Genomic DNA, 13,722 nt, shown 5'->3' with positions numbered 1-13,722 from the left:
AGATTTTTTTTAACATCTCATATTATCTAAGGAAGAGCTTCCTATGTTGTGCATCTTGAGATACAAACTCCTTAGCCTTCACCCTTTAGTTACCTTTGCCATAAAATAGCTTTGTCCAAGCCCCTTACAGGGTATAACAAGTAGAAATCTAGCAAAGCACCCCATGATTTCCATAGGTGGCAAGTCATTGCTCCCTCATAGATGAGGTAACTACAACCAAGGAAGTACCCACCACCCAGGTTATCTACTCCACCACCCAGGTTATCTACTGTAGCAGCAAAGTTCAGAGAATGCCAATGCTCATCAAAGTTAAGGAACCCTTGGAGTTGTCAGAGGAGTTTATATAGTAGCTACTTAAGAAGCTTAATATAGCCGGGTGCGGTGGCTCACGCCTGTAATCCCAGCACTTTGGGAGACTGAGACGGGCGGATCACGAGGTCAGGAGATCGAGACCATCCTGGCTAACATGGTGAAACCCTGTCTCTACTAAAAATACAAAAAATTAGCCGGGCGTGGTGGCGGGCGCCTGTAGTCCCAGCTACTCGGGAGGCTGAGGCAGGAGAATGGTGTGAACCTGGGAGGCGGAGCTTGCAGTGAGCCGCGATTGCGCCACTGCACTCCAGCCTGGGTGACAGAGCAAGACTCCATCTCGAAAAAAAAAAAAAAAAAAGAAGCAGCAGCTTAATATATAGTCCAAAGTCTGGATATCCAAGCAGGCATAGTCCCAGGTGGTGGCCCTGAAACTCTGACTTTATATATATCAAATACTTCCATCCTTTTAGGCTTATGTGCCTTTTTGCTGGCATTCAAGCTAGCCACAGAATGACAGACTGAAGAAAAAGAAGAGTTGCAAGAGAAGGCTAGACAAATAGACAAGATCAAGCATGGTGGTTCACACTTGTAATCCCAGCACTTTGGGAGGCTGAGGCAGGAAGATCACTTGAGGCCCAGGAGTTTGAACAAAGCCTGGTCAACATAGTGAGACCCCCGTCTCTACAAAAGATAATTTTAAAAATTAGCCAGGCATGATGGCGTGCACCTGTAGTCCCAGCTGCTGGGGGGAGGCTGAGGCAGGAGGATCGCTTGAGCCTGGGAGGTCAAGGCTGCAGTGAGCTGTGATTGCACCACTGCAATCCAGCCTGGGCAACAGAGCAAAACTGTCTTTAAAAAAAAAAAAAAAAAAATTGTTTCAGATGCCAGATGCTGAGACATCTAAGTGGAAACATGAAATAGAAAGTCTTTTTCAGAATAAAAAATATTCAAGTGGAGACCAGAGCTATCTCTGATTAAAATGTAATAGGCCGGGCACGTAATACCAGCACTTTGGGAGACCCAGGCGGGAGGATCACTTGAGCCCAGGAGTTTAAGACCAGCCTGGACAACACAGTGAGACCTCATCTCTATTAAAAAAAAAAAAAAAAAAAAAAAAGTACTATTAAATAAAAGCTCTAGTGCTTAATATAGAGCCAAATTTAATCACAGGATTACACAGAAAAACATAAAATTTCTACTTTTAATACATTTCTGGTCTAAGAAAAGGTGAAATAGCCCAAACAATTATACATACACTCATTATATTTCAGGGCCTCTTGTGGCACTCTGAAACTGATTAAACCTAGAACAAAGAGCAACGCAAGGCTGACAGGAAGGAAATGATCTGCCCCTATTGGGGCTTTCTAGGATTCAAACTCTTTTTTTTTTTTGAGACGGAGTTTCGCTCTTGTTGCCCAGGCTAGAGTGCAATGGCACAATCTTAGCTCATTGCAACCTCCGCCTGCCGGGTTCAAGCGATTCTCCCGCCTCAGCCTCCCAAGCAGCTGGGGTTATAGGCACGCGCCGCCACACCCAGCTAATGTTTGTATTTTTAGTAGAAACGGGGTTTCACCATGTTGGTCAGGCTGGTGTCAAACTCCTGACCTCAGGTGATCCACTTGCCTCGGCCCCTCAAAGTGTTGGAATTACAGGCGTGAGCCACTGTGCCCAGCTGGATTCAAATTTGTGAAAGCAATTTTGCTACATAATCCTACCAAACCCCACTGAAACCTCTTTTTTTTTTTTTTTTTGAGACAGGGTCTGGTTCTGTCACCCAGGCTGGAGAATAGTGGCACAATCTCAGGTCACTGCAACCACCCCTACCTCCTGGGCTCAAGCCATCCTCCCATCTCAGCCTCCCAAGTGGCTGGGACTACAGGTGCATGCCACCACATCCAGGAAATTTTTGTATTTTTTTCTGGTAGAGACAAGCTTTTGCCATGTTGCCCAAGTTGGTCTTGTACTCCTGGGCTCAAGAGATCCACTTACCTAGGCCTACCAAAGTGGTGGAATTACAGGCATGAGCCACCAGGCCTGGCCTAACAAACTTTACATGGGGGTGGAGGGGCACCAATTTTAGTATTTACCATGTGCCTGCACGTAAACGTCATTTCAATATCAATACCTATTCTGCGAAACAGGTATTACTGTCCTAATTTTTACACATAAAAAGAGAAGCGGCCGAACGTGGTGGCTCACGCCTGTAATCCCAGCACTTTGGAAGTCTCAGTCAAAAGGATCAACTGGGGTCAGGAGCCAGCTTGACAAACATGGTGAAACCCTGTCTCTACTAAAAATACAAAAATTAGCCAGACATGGTGGCAGGCGCCTGTAATCCCAGCTACTCAGGAGGCTGAGGCAGGAGAATCACTGGAACCCGGGAGGCAGAGGTTGTAGCGAGCTGAGATCATGCCATTGCACTCCAGCCTGGGTGACAAGAGTGAAACTCCATCTCAAAAAAAAAAAAAAAAAAAAAAAAAAAGACAGAAGCTCTGTGAAATTTAAAAATTTGCCCAAGGGTCACACTGCAAAACCTGGACAGGAGAAATTATTTCAGTATTCAAATCTCAAAGTCTAGATTGAACAAAACCTTGTGTTATAGTCATAATATTACAAATATAAAATAAATCAATGTACTACTTTCTGAAAACTAAAGTCCCATAGTAAATTAAACAAAAAAATAAAAAACTATACATTATAAACCGGAAGAAAAAGGACCAGAAAAATGTCAGTCTCATCTGACACCTGGGCTACCATGAGAGGCCTCTAAACAACTGTTTTTACTTTCACTTCTCCAATCCAACCCCTCACAGCCACCAGAATTATTTTCCTAGAATAGATGTGATCATGTCATTAATGTCATTACTTAAATGATTCTTTATTGCCTGAAAAATGAAGTTTAAACTCTTATGGGGCATTTTACCTTGCTTAGTATGCAGCTATAACTTACCCTTCCAGCCTCCTACTAAAACAAATCTTACCAAAGTTCTATATTCTAGCCACCCTTAGTTATTTGCTGTTCCTCACATGGGCCATGTACTTTCATTCCTCTAAACATGCTGCTCCCTCTACTCAGAATGATCCTTTTTTCTTTTATACCCATTAAAATTATATTTCCTGAGAGATAAACATCCCCCTTCTCTTTGATTGAAGGCTTCTTTAATCCTAAGAAGTTAAATTATTTCCACCTCCATGCTTTCAGAGTATTTCCATATTTACGTATGGCTCCATCAGCTTTTCATTTTGTCTTACTAGTTTTTACTCATTTAACTCACCCCGCGAGCCTCTTGATTGCACAGATATAGCCAATCTTTACAATTTCTGGAGCACTCTGGGATTTAATCTGAGAGGTATTTAATATACATGTTGAACCAAATTGTTATTAGTCATGGTAGAAAACAAAAGTTTCCCTGCTTTCTAGTCTCTGTCTCTCTGCTTTATTATAATCACTTGCTGGCTATCTCACTCTCCCATGCATGTGCTCTCTCTCTCTCACACATACCCACATACTAATGCAAATAGTTTTCATGGCTTAAACTAATGTTCCTCTGATCCTTCTGTTCTGAAGGTCAGTGCTTTGAACTGATTTCAGTTCTTCAATGTATCTCTCTGATACAACATAAACATTTTACAATACAAATACAAAAAAAGAATGGATCCATAGCTTATCCAACCTACTTTGGATAAGCTACAGAGAACAAGGTACAACAAAAAACAGTGCCAAAACTAAATAAATAAGCGGAATAATGAACCAGGTAAGAGATCAATCCAGTTGAGCAACAGCTACCTCTTTGGAAGAACTCTGCCCTGCCTGTGGAGAACTAAACTCTAAATCACAAGTATAAAATTCTTAGTTTGCTGGACTGTTAAAGGAATAAAAAAAAACATAAGTATAAGGGATCTTTTTGGTCCCTGAACAATCAGAGCTAAATATATTGCACTGTAATAAATTTGGGAAATGCAGTAATATTTAATTACGATTAATAATAACTAAAATCAAGATGACATCTCTTTCTTAATTTGGAGTAAAGACGAGAATATAAGAAATTTCTAGCAAATACCAAAGTTTCCTTATTTTGCCCAATGCTAGCATACAACAAACATCAAATAAAAAACACAGATGAGCCAACACCCCAGTGGAGAAGCTGAGGTCAACATGAGATTTGAAATATTTAAAGTGGATACAAAACTATTTCAGCAATGCAGACAATTAAGTGTGTTGTTGTGGGTGATGGTGCTGTTGGTAAAACAACACAACAAATTTCCATCAGAATATGTACCAACTGTTTTTGACAACTATGCAATAACAGTTATGACTGGTAGAGAACCATATACTCTTGGACTTTTTGATACTGCAGAGCAAGAGGATTATGAGGGATTATGACTGCTGAGTTATCCACAAACAGATGTATTTCTAGTCTATTTTTCAGTGGTCTCTCCATCTCTCCATTTTCATTTGAAAATGTGAAAGAAAAGTGGGTGCCACTGTCCAAAGACTCCTTTGTTGCTTGTTGGGACCCAAATTGATCTCAAAGATGACCCCTCTACTATTGAGAAACTTGCCAAGAACAAACAGAAGCCTATCACTCCAGAGACTGCTGAAAAGCTGGCCCATGACCTGAAGACTGTCAAGTACGTGGAGTGTTCTGCACTCACGAAGAAAGGCCTAAAGAATGTATTTGACGAAGCAATATTGGCTGCCCTGGAACCTCCAGAACCGAAGAAGAGCCGCATATGTGTGCTGCTAGGAACATCTCTCCAGAGCCCTTTCTGCATAGCTGGTGTTGGCATCATACTAAAAGCAATGTTTAAGTCAAACTAAAGCTTAAAAATTAAAATTCGTTTTTGCCATAATGACAAACGCACTGCACCTACCCACATGTACTCATGTGAGACAAGGCCCATAGCTATGCGCCGCCCCCCCGTATCCCTAGCCCAGTACTAGTTAATTTTGAGTAATTGTATATTGTCAGAAAAGTGATTAGTACTAGTTTCAGTTTTGTTGTTTCAAGATATATATATGTATTTTTAAAGCAAGGCATGCTTGTGGATGACTCTGTAACAGACTAATTGGAATTGTTGAAGCTGCTCCCTGATTCCACTCTGGGACATCTTAGTGGTTTTTTTCCCCCTCCTCCTTTTTAGGGGGGAGGTTTGTTTTTCAGTCTTTTTTTTTTTTTTTAATTCATTAACCAGTGGATGGCCCTTAAGGTGAGGAGGACCGATTGATTCCACAGTCTACTTCCTAGGTCTAGTTGAGAAAACATGTTCCCCATCTGGGGCTTTTAGGAAGGAGTATAGTAAATGCCTCATTTAATAACATACTCCTTTTAGAAAGTTAGTTGCCTTTTTACTCCACCCTTGAGTAGATCCAGTATTTGATGAAACTCGTGAAAGTAGGTGGAAGCTGTCTTACCCCTCCTCTTTTCTAGGAGACTCTATATGTGACTGTGACTTTCAAGGACATTTGTTTGCCATTTGCTGATTTTTTTGGAAAGTTAATTTCTTAACTTCTTTCACTAATAAATGAAGAAAAGTACTGCACCTTTGAAACAGAACAAATGGGTTGAGCTTGTAATTTTAAAAAAAATTTCCCGGTCAAAAAAAAGAAAAAAAGAAGACACAGATGAGTTCAGTATAATAGCTGAGGTTATATATAGGCATAATTAAATGGGAAACAGGTAAATAAAGACAGGGAAGGACATAAGAAAACAGACTTACATCCAAGGTAAAGACCCTGGCTAAATGATAAGAAGAAACGAAGAGCTGATTCAAAACATCCAAGACCAGCCTGGGCAACACAATGAGAACGTGTCTTTATAAAAAATTTAAAAATGGGCTGGGAACAATGGCTCACGCCTGTAATTCGACAACTTTGGGAGGCCGAGGTGGGTGAATCACTTGAGGTCAGGATTTTGAGACCAGCCTGGACAACATGGTAAAGCCTCATCTCTACTAAAAATACAAAAAGTGAGCCAGGCACAGTGGTGCATGCCTGCAATACCAGCTACTGGGGAGGCTGAGGCATGAGAATTGCTTGAACCTGGGAGGCGGAGGTTGCAGTGAGCCAAGATCAAGTCACTGCACTCCAGCCTGGGTGACAGAGCGAGACTCTGTTTCAATAAATAAATAAATAAGTAGGTAAGGGGGTGGGCATGGTAGGCAGAGATTGCAGTCAACTGAGATCGCGCCACTGCACTCCAGCCTGGGCGACAGAACGAAACTGTCTCAAAAAAAAAAAAAAAAAGAAAAATTTTTTTCTCTAACTTTCTAAAACACAAATCTAACCACCCTTTGATACAAACACTGATTACTTCCCATCTCCATCTCCCTTAGCAATAAATTTTTTTTTAAGGCACACCTGAAAGACACAGCCATTCCCATTCTCAGGGCTCCCCTATTATAGGAGCTTTCATGGGTATTAGGGCAAGTTTTGTGTACTCTCTTCTTTCATGTGTCTTGCTCATGCTGTCTCCTCAAAGGGTCCTTTTCTACTTTTCTGCATTTAAACAGCAGCAATCCTAGGTCAGGGAAAGTGGCTCAGGCCTATAATTCCAAAACTTATGGAAAGGCTGGGAGCATCACTTGAGGCCAGGAGTTCAAGACCATCCTGGGCAACATAGCAAGACCTTGTTTCTACAAAAAAAATTTTTTGGCCGGGCCCAGTGGCTCACGCCTATAATTCCAGCACTTTGGGAGGCTGAGGTGGGCAGATCACAAGGTCAGGAGATCAAGACCATCTTGGCCAACATGATAAAATTCCGTCTCTACTAAAAATACAAAAATCAGCTGGGCTTGGTGGCGCATGTCTGTAATCCCAGCTACTCAGGAGGCTGATGCAGAAGAATTGCTTGAACCAGGGAGTCAGAGGTTGCAGTGAGCCAAGATCACGCCACCACACTCCAGCCTGGCAACAGAGCGAGACTCTGTCTTAAAAAAAAAACAAAAACACAATTTTTTTTAATTAGTCAAGTGTGGTGGGTGGTACACGCCTGTAGTCCCAGCCACTATAGAGGATGAGGCGAGAGGATTGCTTCAGCCCAGGAGGTTAAGGCTGCAGCGAACCGTGACTGTGCCACTGGAGTGTAGGGGTGCGATCTTGGCTTACTACAACCTCTGTCTCCCAGGTTCAAGTGATTCTCCTGCCTCAGCCTCCCGAGTAGCTGGGATTACAGGCACGTATGACCACACCTGGCTAATTTTTGTATTTTTTAGTAGAAACAGGGTTTCACCATGTTGGCCAGGCTGTCCTGAACTCCTGACCTCGGATGATCTGCCCGCCTCAGCCTCCCAAAGTGTTGGGATTACAGGCGTGAGCCACCATGCCTGGCCAACCCTGTCCCTTAAAATAAATAAATAAATAGCAGCAATCCTTCAAACACCACCTTCTTTCCCAGTGACTCTAGTCAAATACTGATCTCTTTTTCCTGACCAGTTATCCCTTCTTGCCATTACAATACATGGTGACATTTGTTTATTTTTATTTATTTATTTTTTTGAGACAGTTTCACTGTTGTTGCCCAGATTGGAGTGTAATGGCATGATCTCAGCTCACCGCAATCTCCGCCTCCCGGGTTCAAGCAATTCTCCTGCCTCAGCCCCCCGAGTAGCTGGAATTACAGGCATGTGCCACCATGCCCAGCTAATTTTGTATTTTTACTAGAGACAGAGTTTCTCCATGTTGCTCAGGCTGGTCTCGAACTCCCAACCTCAGGTGATCCGCCCACCTCGGCCTCCCAAAGTGCTGGGATTACAGGTGAGAGCCACCACGCCCAGCCTGACATTCATTTTTTACACTTGCATATTTATTCCTTCCTTGATTCTAGAAAGGCATTGAGGCAGCTTACAATAAAACAAATACTATAACTGACCCATTAAGAGATTAAAACCCATGATGTCATTAAGGAGATTTGTGCAAAATACTTAGTTCTAAGCATTCTAGCATCAAAACTAAAGAAGTAACTCAATGAATTATGAAGGGCATTTGATTCTATTAAACTTGGCACTTCTGTCTTTTATCTTATGTTCTCTGTTTCATATCTAATAATATGTTTGCTGAACTATTATCCATTATTCATGGTGTGTTTGTTTTTTGCCCTACACTTGAGCATTCTCAGAATATTTAGACCCAATTAGCAAGCAATGAATTAAAAAAAGAAAAAGAAAAAAATTTATAAAAAAGAGAATATTTAAGGCCAGGCGCGGTGGCTCACGCTGTAATCCCAGCACTTTGGGAGGCAGAGGCGGGTGGATCACCTGAGGTCAGGAGTTCAAGACCAGCCTGACCAACATGGTGAAAACCCGTTTTTACTAAAAATACAAAAATTAGCCAGGCATAGCGGCGGGTGCCTGTAATCCCAGCTATCTGGGAGGCTGAGGCAGGAGAATTGCTTGAATCTGGGAAGCGGAGGTTGCGGTGAGCCGAGATCACGCCATTGCACTCCAGCCTGGGCAACGAAAGGGAAACTGTCTCAAAAAAAAAAAGAAAAAGAATATTTTACACCCAAGATTTTAAAAATCTGAGATGTGGCTGAGTGAGGTGGCTCACACCTCTAATACAAGCAATTCAGGAGGCTGAGGTGGGTGGATCACCTGAGCCCAGGAGTTTGAGACCAGCCTGGGCAACAGAGCAAAACGCCATCTCTATAAAAAATACAAAAATTAGCCAGGTGTGGTGGCGCACACCTGTAGTTCCAGCTACTCAGGAGGCTGAGGTGGGAGGCTCACCTGACCCCGGGAGATCAAGGTTGCAGTGAGCCATGATCACGCTGCTGCACACCAGCCTGGACGACAGGGTGAGACCCCATCTCAAAAAGAAAAAAATCTGAGATGGCTATGGATTACGACTTTTTGAGGTGCAATTAGTGTTTATCATCACAGTAAAAAAAAAAAAAAATTCAATAACGATGATAGCAAGTAAGACACTTTATGCAAAGAAAAAACTATTAATCATTGTCTCTGAGAATAATTTACTATTTTTTTAAATCAGTAAAAAATAAAATGTATATTACTTATGTAATCTGAAAAAGTACAGAATGTTTTAAAGGACTGTTCTAATAAAAGCTTTCAACTTTAAGCTGCCAAAAAGAAGTCATAAGAATTCTGGTCTGATATAAGTCAGCTACTCAAGCTAGATTGAGGATGAGGGGTGGGGAAAAAAAACTGGAATCTGGCCTTAATTAAGAAATAGTAATATCTTTCTTTAAGAAACAGATACTGCTAAGGAAAGATACCAGAGTTAGCGAAGGAAATCCGAAAAAATTCTATGATGTGGTTACCTTAAGACAGTATTATTTTTATATTCAATCACCTTTAGGTTTTGAGGAAAATAGTAATGCTAAGATATGATCTGTGACCTAATCTATTCATAATCCAGAAGAAGCTATAAGCCAGGCATAGTTGAAACTAAAATACAGGGGATGATAATTGTTCTATAATCAATAAATGCTATCAAATTAAAGGGAGAGAGACTGAGGTTTTCATTGTGTGATAGAAATACATACACATCTGAGGAAAATCCAGTGACTCATTCTAGCTAGTACAAATGGTTCACATATAAAGACTTACAGGCCGGACGCGGTGGCTTACGCCTGTAATCCCTGTACTTTGGGAGGCCGAGGTGGAGGTGGGTGGATCCTGAGGTCAGGAGTTCAAGGCCAGCCTGGTCAAGATGGTGAAACCTCGTCTCTATTAAAAATGCAAAAATTAGCCAGGCTTGGTGGCGGGCGTCTATAACCCCAGCTACTTGGGAGGCTGAGGCAGAGAACTGCTTGAACCTGGGAGGCGGAGGTTGCAGTGAGCCAAGATTGCACTACTGCACTCCAGCCTGGGCGACAGAGACTCTGTCTCAAAAAAACAAAAAAAACAAAAAACCTACAAAGACACCATATGTAGACAGAGGGTGAAGGGTCTTAGCTCATACTAAAGAAACTCTATACCATAGTCTAAGAGAAGTACCTAAGGTTTTTGAGCAGGAATGAAACATATTGGATGGCATATTAAAAACATTAATCTGAAAGTGATACATGAAATGATTAGAGGAAGAAATAAAGACAGAGATATTAATTAACAATAGCGACAGAGGTATTAATTTACAATAGCAAACAAAGGACGTGAACAGACATTTCTCCAAAAAAGATACAAAAATGACCAATAAGCACATGAAAAGACAATATCATTAGCCATCAAAGGAGTACAAGCCAAAACCACAATAGGGAGCTGGGTAGGGTGGTGCATGCCTGTAGTCCCAGCTACTCAGAAGGCTGAGGTGGCACGATCACTTCAGCCTAGAAGTTAGAGATTGCAGTCAGCCATGACTGCACCACTACACTCCAGCCTGGGTGACAGAGCAGACTGTCACCTGGTCTCAAAAAAAAAAAAAAAAAAATTAAATGGATAAAACATATGCGCGCACGCACACACACAGAGTAAAATACTACTTCACACCCACTAGAATGGCTATCATAAAAAAGATAATCACTGGCAAGAATGTAGAGAAATCGGAATCCTCATATATTGCTAGTGGGAATGCAAAATGGTGCAGCTGCTTTTAAAAATAATTTGGGCCCGTGCAGTGGCTCACGCCTGTAATCCCAGCACATTGGTAGGCCGAGGCAGGTGGATCACCTGAGGTCAGGAGTTCGAGACCAGCCTGGCCAACATGGTGAAACCCCGTCTTTACTAAAAATACAAAAATTAGCTACACATGGTTGTGCGTGCCGGTAGTCCCAGCTACTCAGAAGACTGAGGCATGAGAATCACTTGAACCCGGGAGGTGGAGGTTGCAGTGAGCCGAGATCACACCACTGCACTCCAACCTAGGCAACACAGCAAAACTCTGTCTCCAAAAAAAAAAAAAAAAAAAAAAAAAAGAAAAGAAAAGAAAAAAATAATAATAATAATTTGGAATTCCTCAAAATGCTAATAAACATGGATTCCATATAACCTAGGAATTTCACTCTTAAGTATATACCCAAGAAAACTGAAAACATACATTCTCACAAAAACTTGTACACAAATGTTTATAGCATTTTTCATAAAATCCAAAAAGTGGAAACAACCCAAACATCCCTCAACTGAAGAACGGATTTTTAAAATTTCGTATACTCATACAATAAAATATTTAGCAAAAAAAGGAATTAAGTAATGATACATGCTACAACATGGATGAACTTTGAAAACAGTCTGCCCAAAGAAGACACAAAAGGCCACACACTGTACAATTCCATTTATATGCGAGATCCAGAATAGGCAAATCTAGAGACAGAAAGATCAGGAGTTGCCTGGGTTTGTGGGTGGATGGGTTAAATGGAGAGTGACTGCTAATGAGTACAGGGCTTCTTTTTGGAAGGACGAAATTATTTTAAAGTTGATTGTGGTGATGGTTGCTGAACTCTGTGAATGTACTTTTGGGGTTCAGAAACTGATATCCCAAAATATGGTGCTTTGACTTGCTGAACTAAGTAAGTCTCTCAAGGTCTCTCTGACCCCTGCAGCTCCCCTCCCTCAATCTTCTTTCTCTCAAAGTACAGCATGAAGTTGTTTTCTGAAGTTCTCTTATCTGCCTAAGTCCAGATCCACCAAAGAAGAAAACAATTACAATTACCTTTGTTCCCGTCCCTGAGTTTTCAATAACTAGACTTGTATAGCAGGAATATAAAAACTGAAGTCTTTTTTTTTTTTTTGAGATGGAGTCTCGCTCTGTCGCCCAGGCTGGAGTACAATGGCATGATCTCGGCTCACTGCAACCTCCGCCTCCTAGGTTCAAGTGATTCTCCTGCCTCAGCCTCCCAAGTAGCTGGGATTACAGGTGTGCACCACCACGCACAGCTAATTTTTTTTATTTTTAGTAGAGACGGGGTTTCACCATGTTGGCCAGGCTGGTCTCAAACTCCTAATCTCAGGTGATCTGCCCACCTCGACCTCCCAAAGTGCTAGGATTACAGGTGTGAGCCAGCGTGCCTGGCTGACTGAAGTCTTTTAACAGACCTGGACCTGGAGAGACTTTTGTCATAAACCACTATCTATTCTGTGGGCCAAACAGACTTTGTCCCAGGCCATTGTACATTCTTCGAGCCCTCTGAATTCCCCTAAAAATCATTTACCATCCCTCTAAAATCATCCACACTTCCCCATCTCCCTTTCCCCTATGAAGAAGAGTATATAACCATTTTGTACCCCATTGCATGATGGGGTAATCATTCTGTGATCCATCCCACCCCTACCCATGCATGCTAATAAGATGTACGCCTTTTCTCCTATTTATCTGCCTTTTGTCAGGCCCTAGTGGGAGGATCATTTAAGCCCAGGTGTTCGAAACCAGCCTGGGCAATATAGTGAGACCCCATCTCTACAAAAAACTGCAGAATTTGCTGGGCATGGTGGTGCACGACTGTAGTCACCACAGCAGGAGGTTGCATGATTGTGTCATTGTTATAAGTAAATAAATAAATGGGTAACCTGTAGGGGATATGAATTATATCTCAATAAAGCTGTTAATACAATACCAAACAAACATAATTAGCAACTACCCAGGTACCCATGTTGAAGGAAAAAAAAACTGTAAAATATCCAAGAATATTCTACAATAAAAATTACATATCTATATATCTTCATTCATTCATTCAGCAAATATTAATTGAGCACCTGACATGTAACAGCCATTAAATATTTTGTTCTCTTAAGATTTTTTTTTTTTTTTTGAGACAGTCTCACCCTATCACCCAGGCTGGGGTGCAGTGGCGCAAACTCAGCTCACTGCAACCTCTACCTCCCAAAGTCGTGATTCTCACGCCTCAGCCTCCGGAGTAGCTGGGACAGCAGGTGTGCACCACCATGCCCAACTAATTTTGTATTCTCCATGTTGGCTTGGCTGGTCTCAAACTCCTGGCCTCAAGTGACCCGCCCACCTCAGCCTCCCAAAGTGCTGGGATTACAGGCATGGGCCACCATGCCTGGCCCTCTCAGGATTATTTTTTAATCATACGGGGAAAAATAAAGTAAAGCAGCCGATGTTTCTAAAACTTACCAGTGATCTGAAGCTGTGATTTCATGGTGAGGCTACCCATTGAACCAAGTTGTGATCCACTGTCAGACATACCACCAATAGGTTGGAAAACCTGAACATGGCAAAGGAGACACTGTAAACATCAAAAATTCCCATTAAAAACATACATAAATAGTGCTAACCTGGCTATTTATTACTGAAGACCATGTAACAAAGGCCTTTACATTACTAAATACAATTTTCAATTCTAGTCTTTATCCTACCTAACTCATTGGCAAAATCTGACATGGCTGTTCATCCCCTCCTCCACGTTTTACTTTCTTCCCTTCAGTTCCCAAGATATATTCTCCAGGTTTGTGTCCTACCACACAGATTGTTCCTTCTCAGTATCCTCTGATGATTCC

At 41.7% G+C, this 13,722-nt stretch overlaps 1 protein-coding gene and 1 pseudogene across 9 annotated transcripts in view; one reads left to right on the top strand and one right to left on the bottom strand.

The window, feature by feature from the left end:
- ITCH (itchy E3 ubiquitin protein ligase) overlaps positions 1-13,722 on the bottom strand; it is a 148,118-nt gene that overhangs the window by 104,208 nt on the left and 30,188 nt on the right. For 3 of the 9 annotated variants that reach the window (XR_010154201.1, XM_003954427.6, XM_063802839.1), the window contains exon 3: positions 13,340-13,430. The exons of 2 other annotated variants lie outside the window; for them this stretch is intronic. Coding sequence is in view for 4 of the 7 variants with exons in the window: in XM_003954427.6 (XP_003954476.3) it covers positions 13,340-13,409 (70 nt within the window). In the remaining 3 variants the exon portion in view is untranslated. Of the gene's footprint in view, positions 1-9,879; positions 10,000-13,339; positions 13,452-13,722 lie in introns of all 9 variants that reach the window. 4 more of the 9 variants (XR_010154200.1, XM_054674657.2, XM_054674658.2 and 1 more) reach the window with 3 other exon arrangements.
- On the top strand, positions 4,443-5,155 carry LOC129138207 (cell division control protein 42 homolog; annotated as a pseudogene).

This window comes from Pan troglodytes, chromosome 21, assembly GCF_028858775.2.
Source record: "Pan troglodytes isolate AG18354 chromosome 21, NHGRI_mPanTro3-v2.0_pri, whole genome shotgun sequence".
In the NCBI taxonomy this organism is placed as follows: Eukaryota; Metazoa; Chordata; class Mammalia; order Primates; family Hominidae; genus Pan; species Pan troglodytes.
The sequence above is the reverse complement of the archived record's forward strand: the minus strand, read 5'-3'. Positions and strand labels throughout refer to the sequence as shown.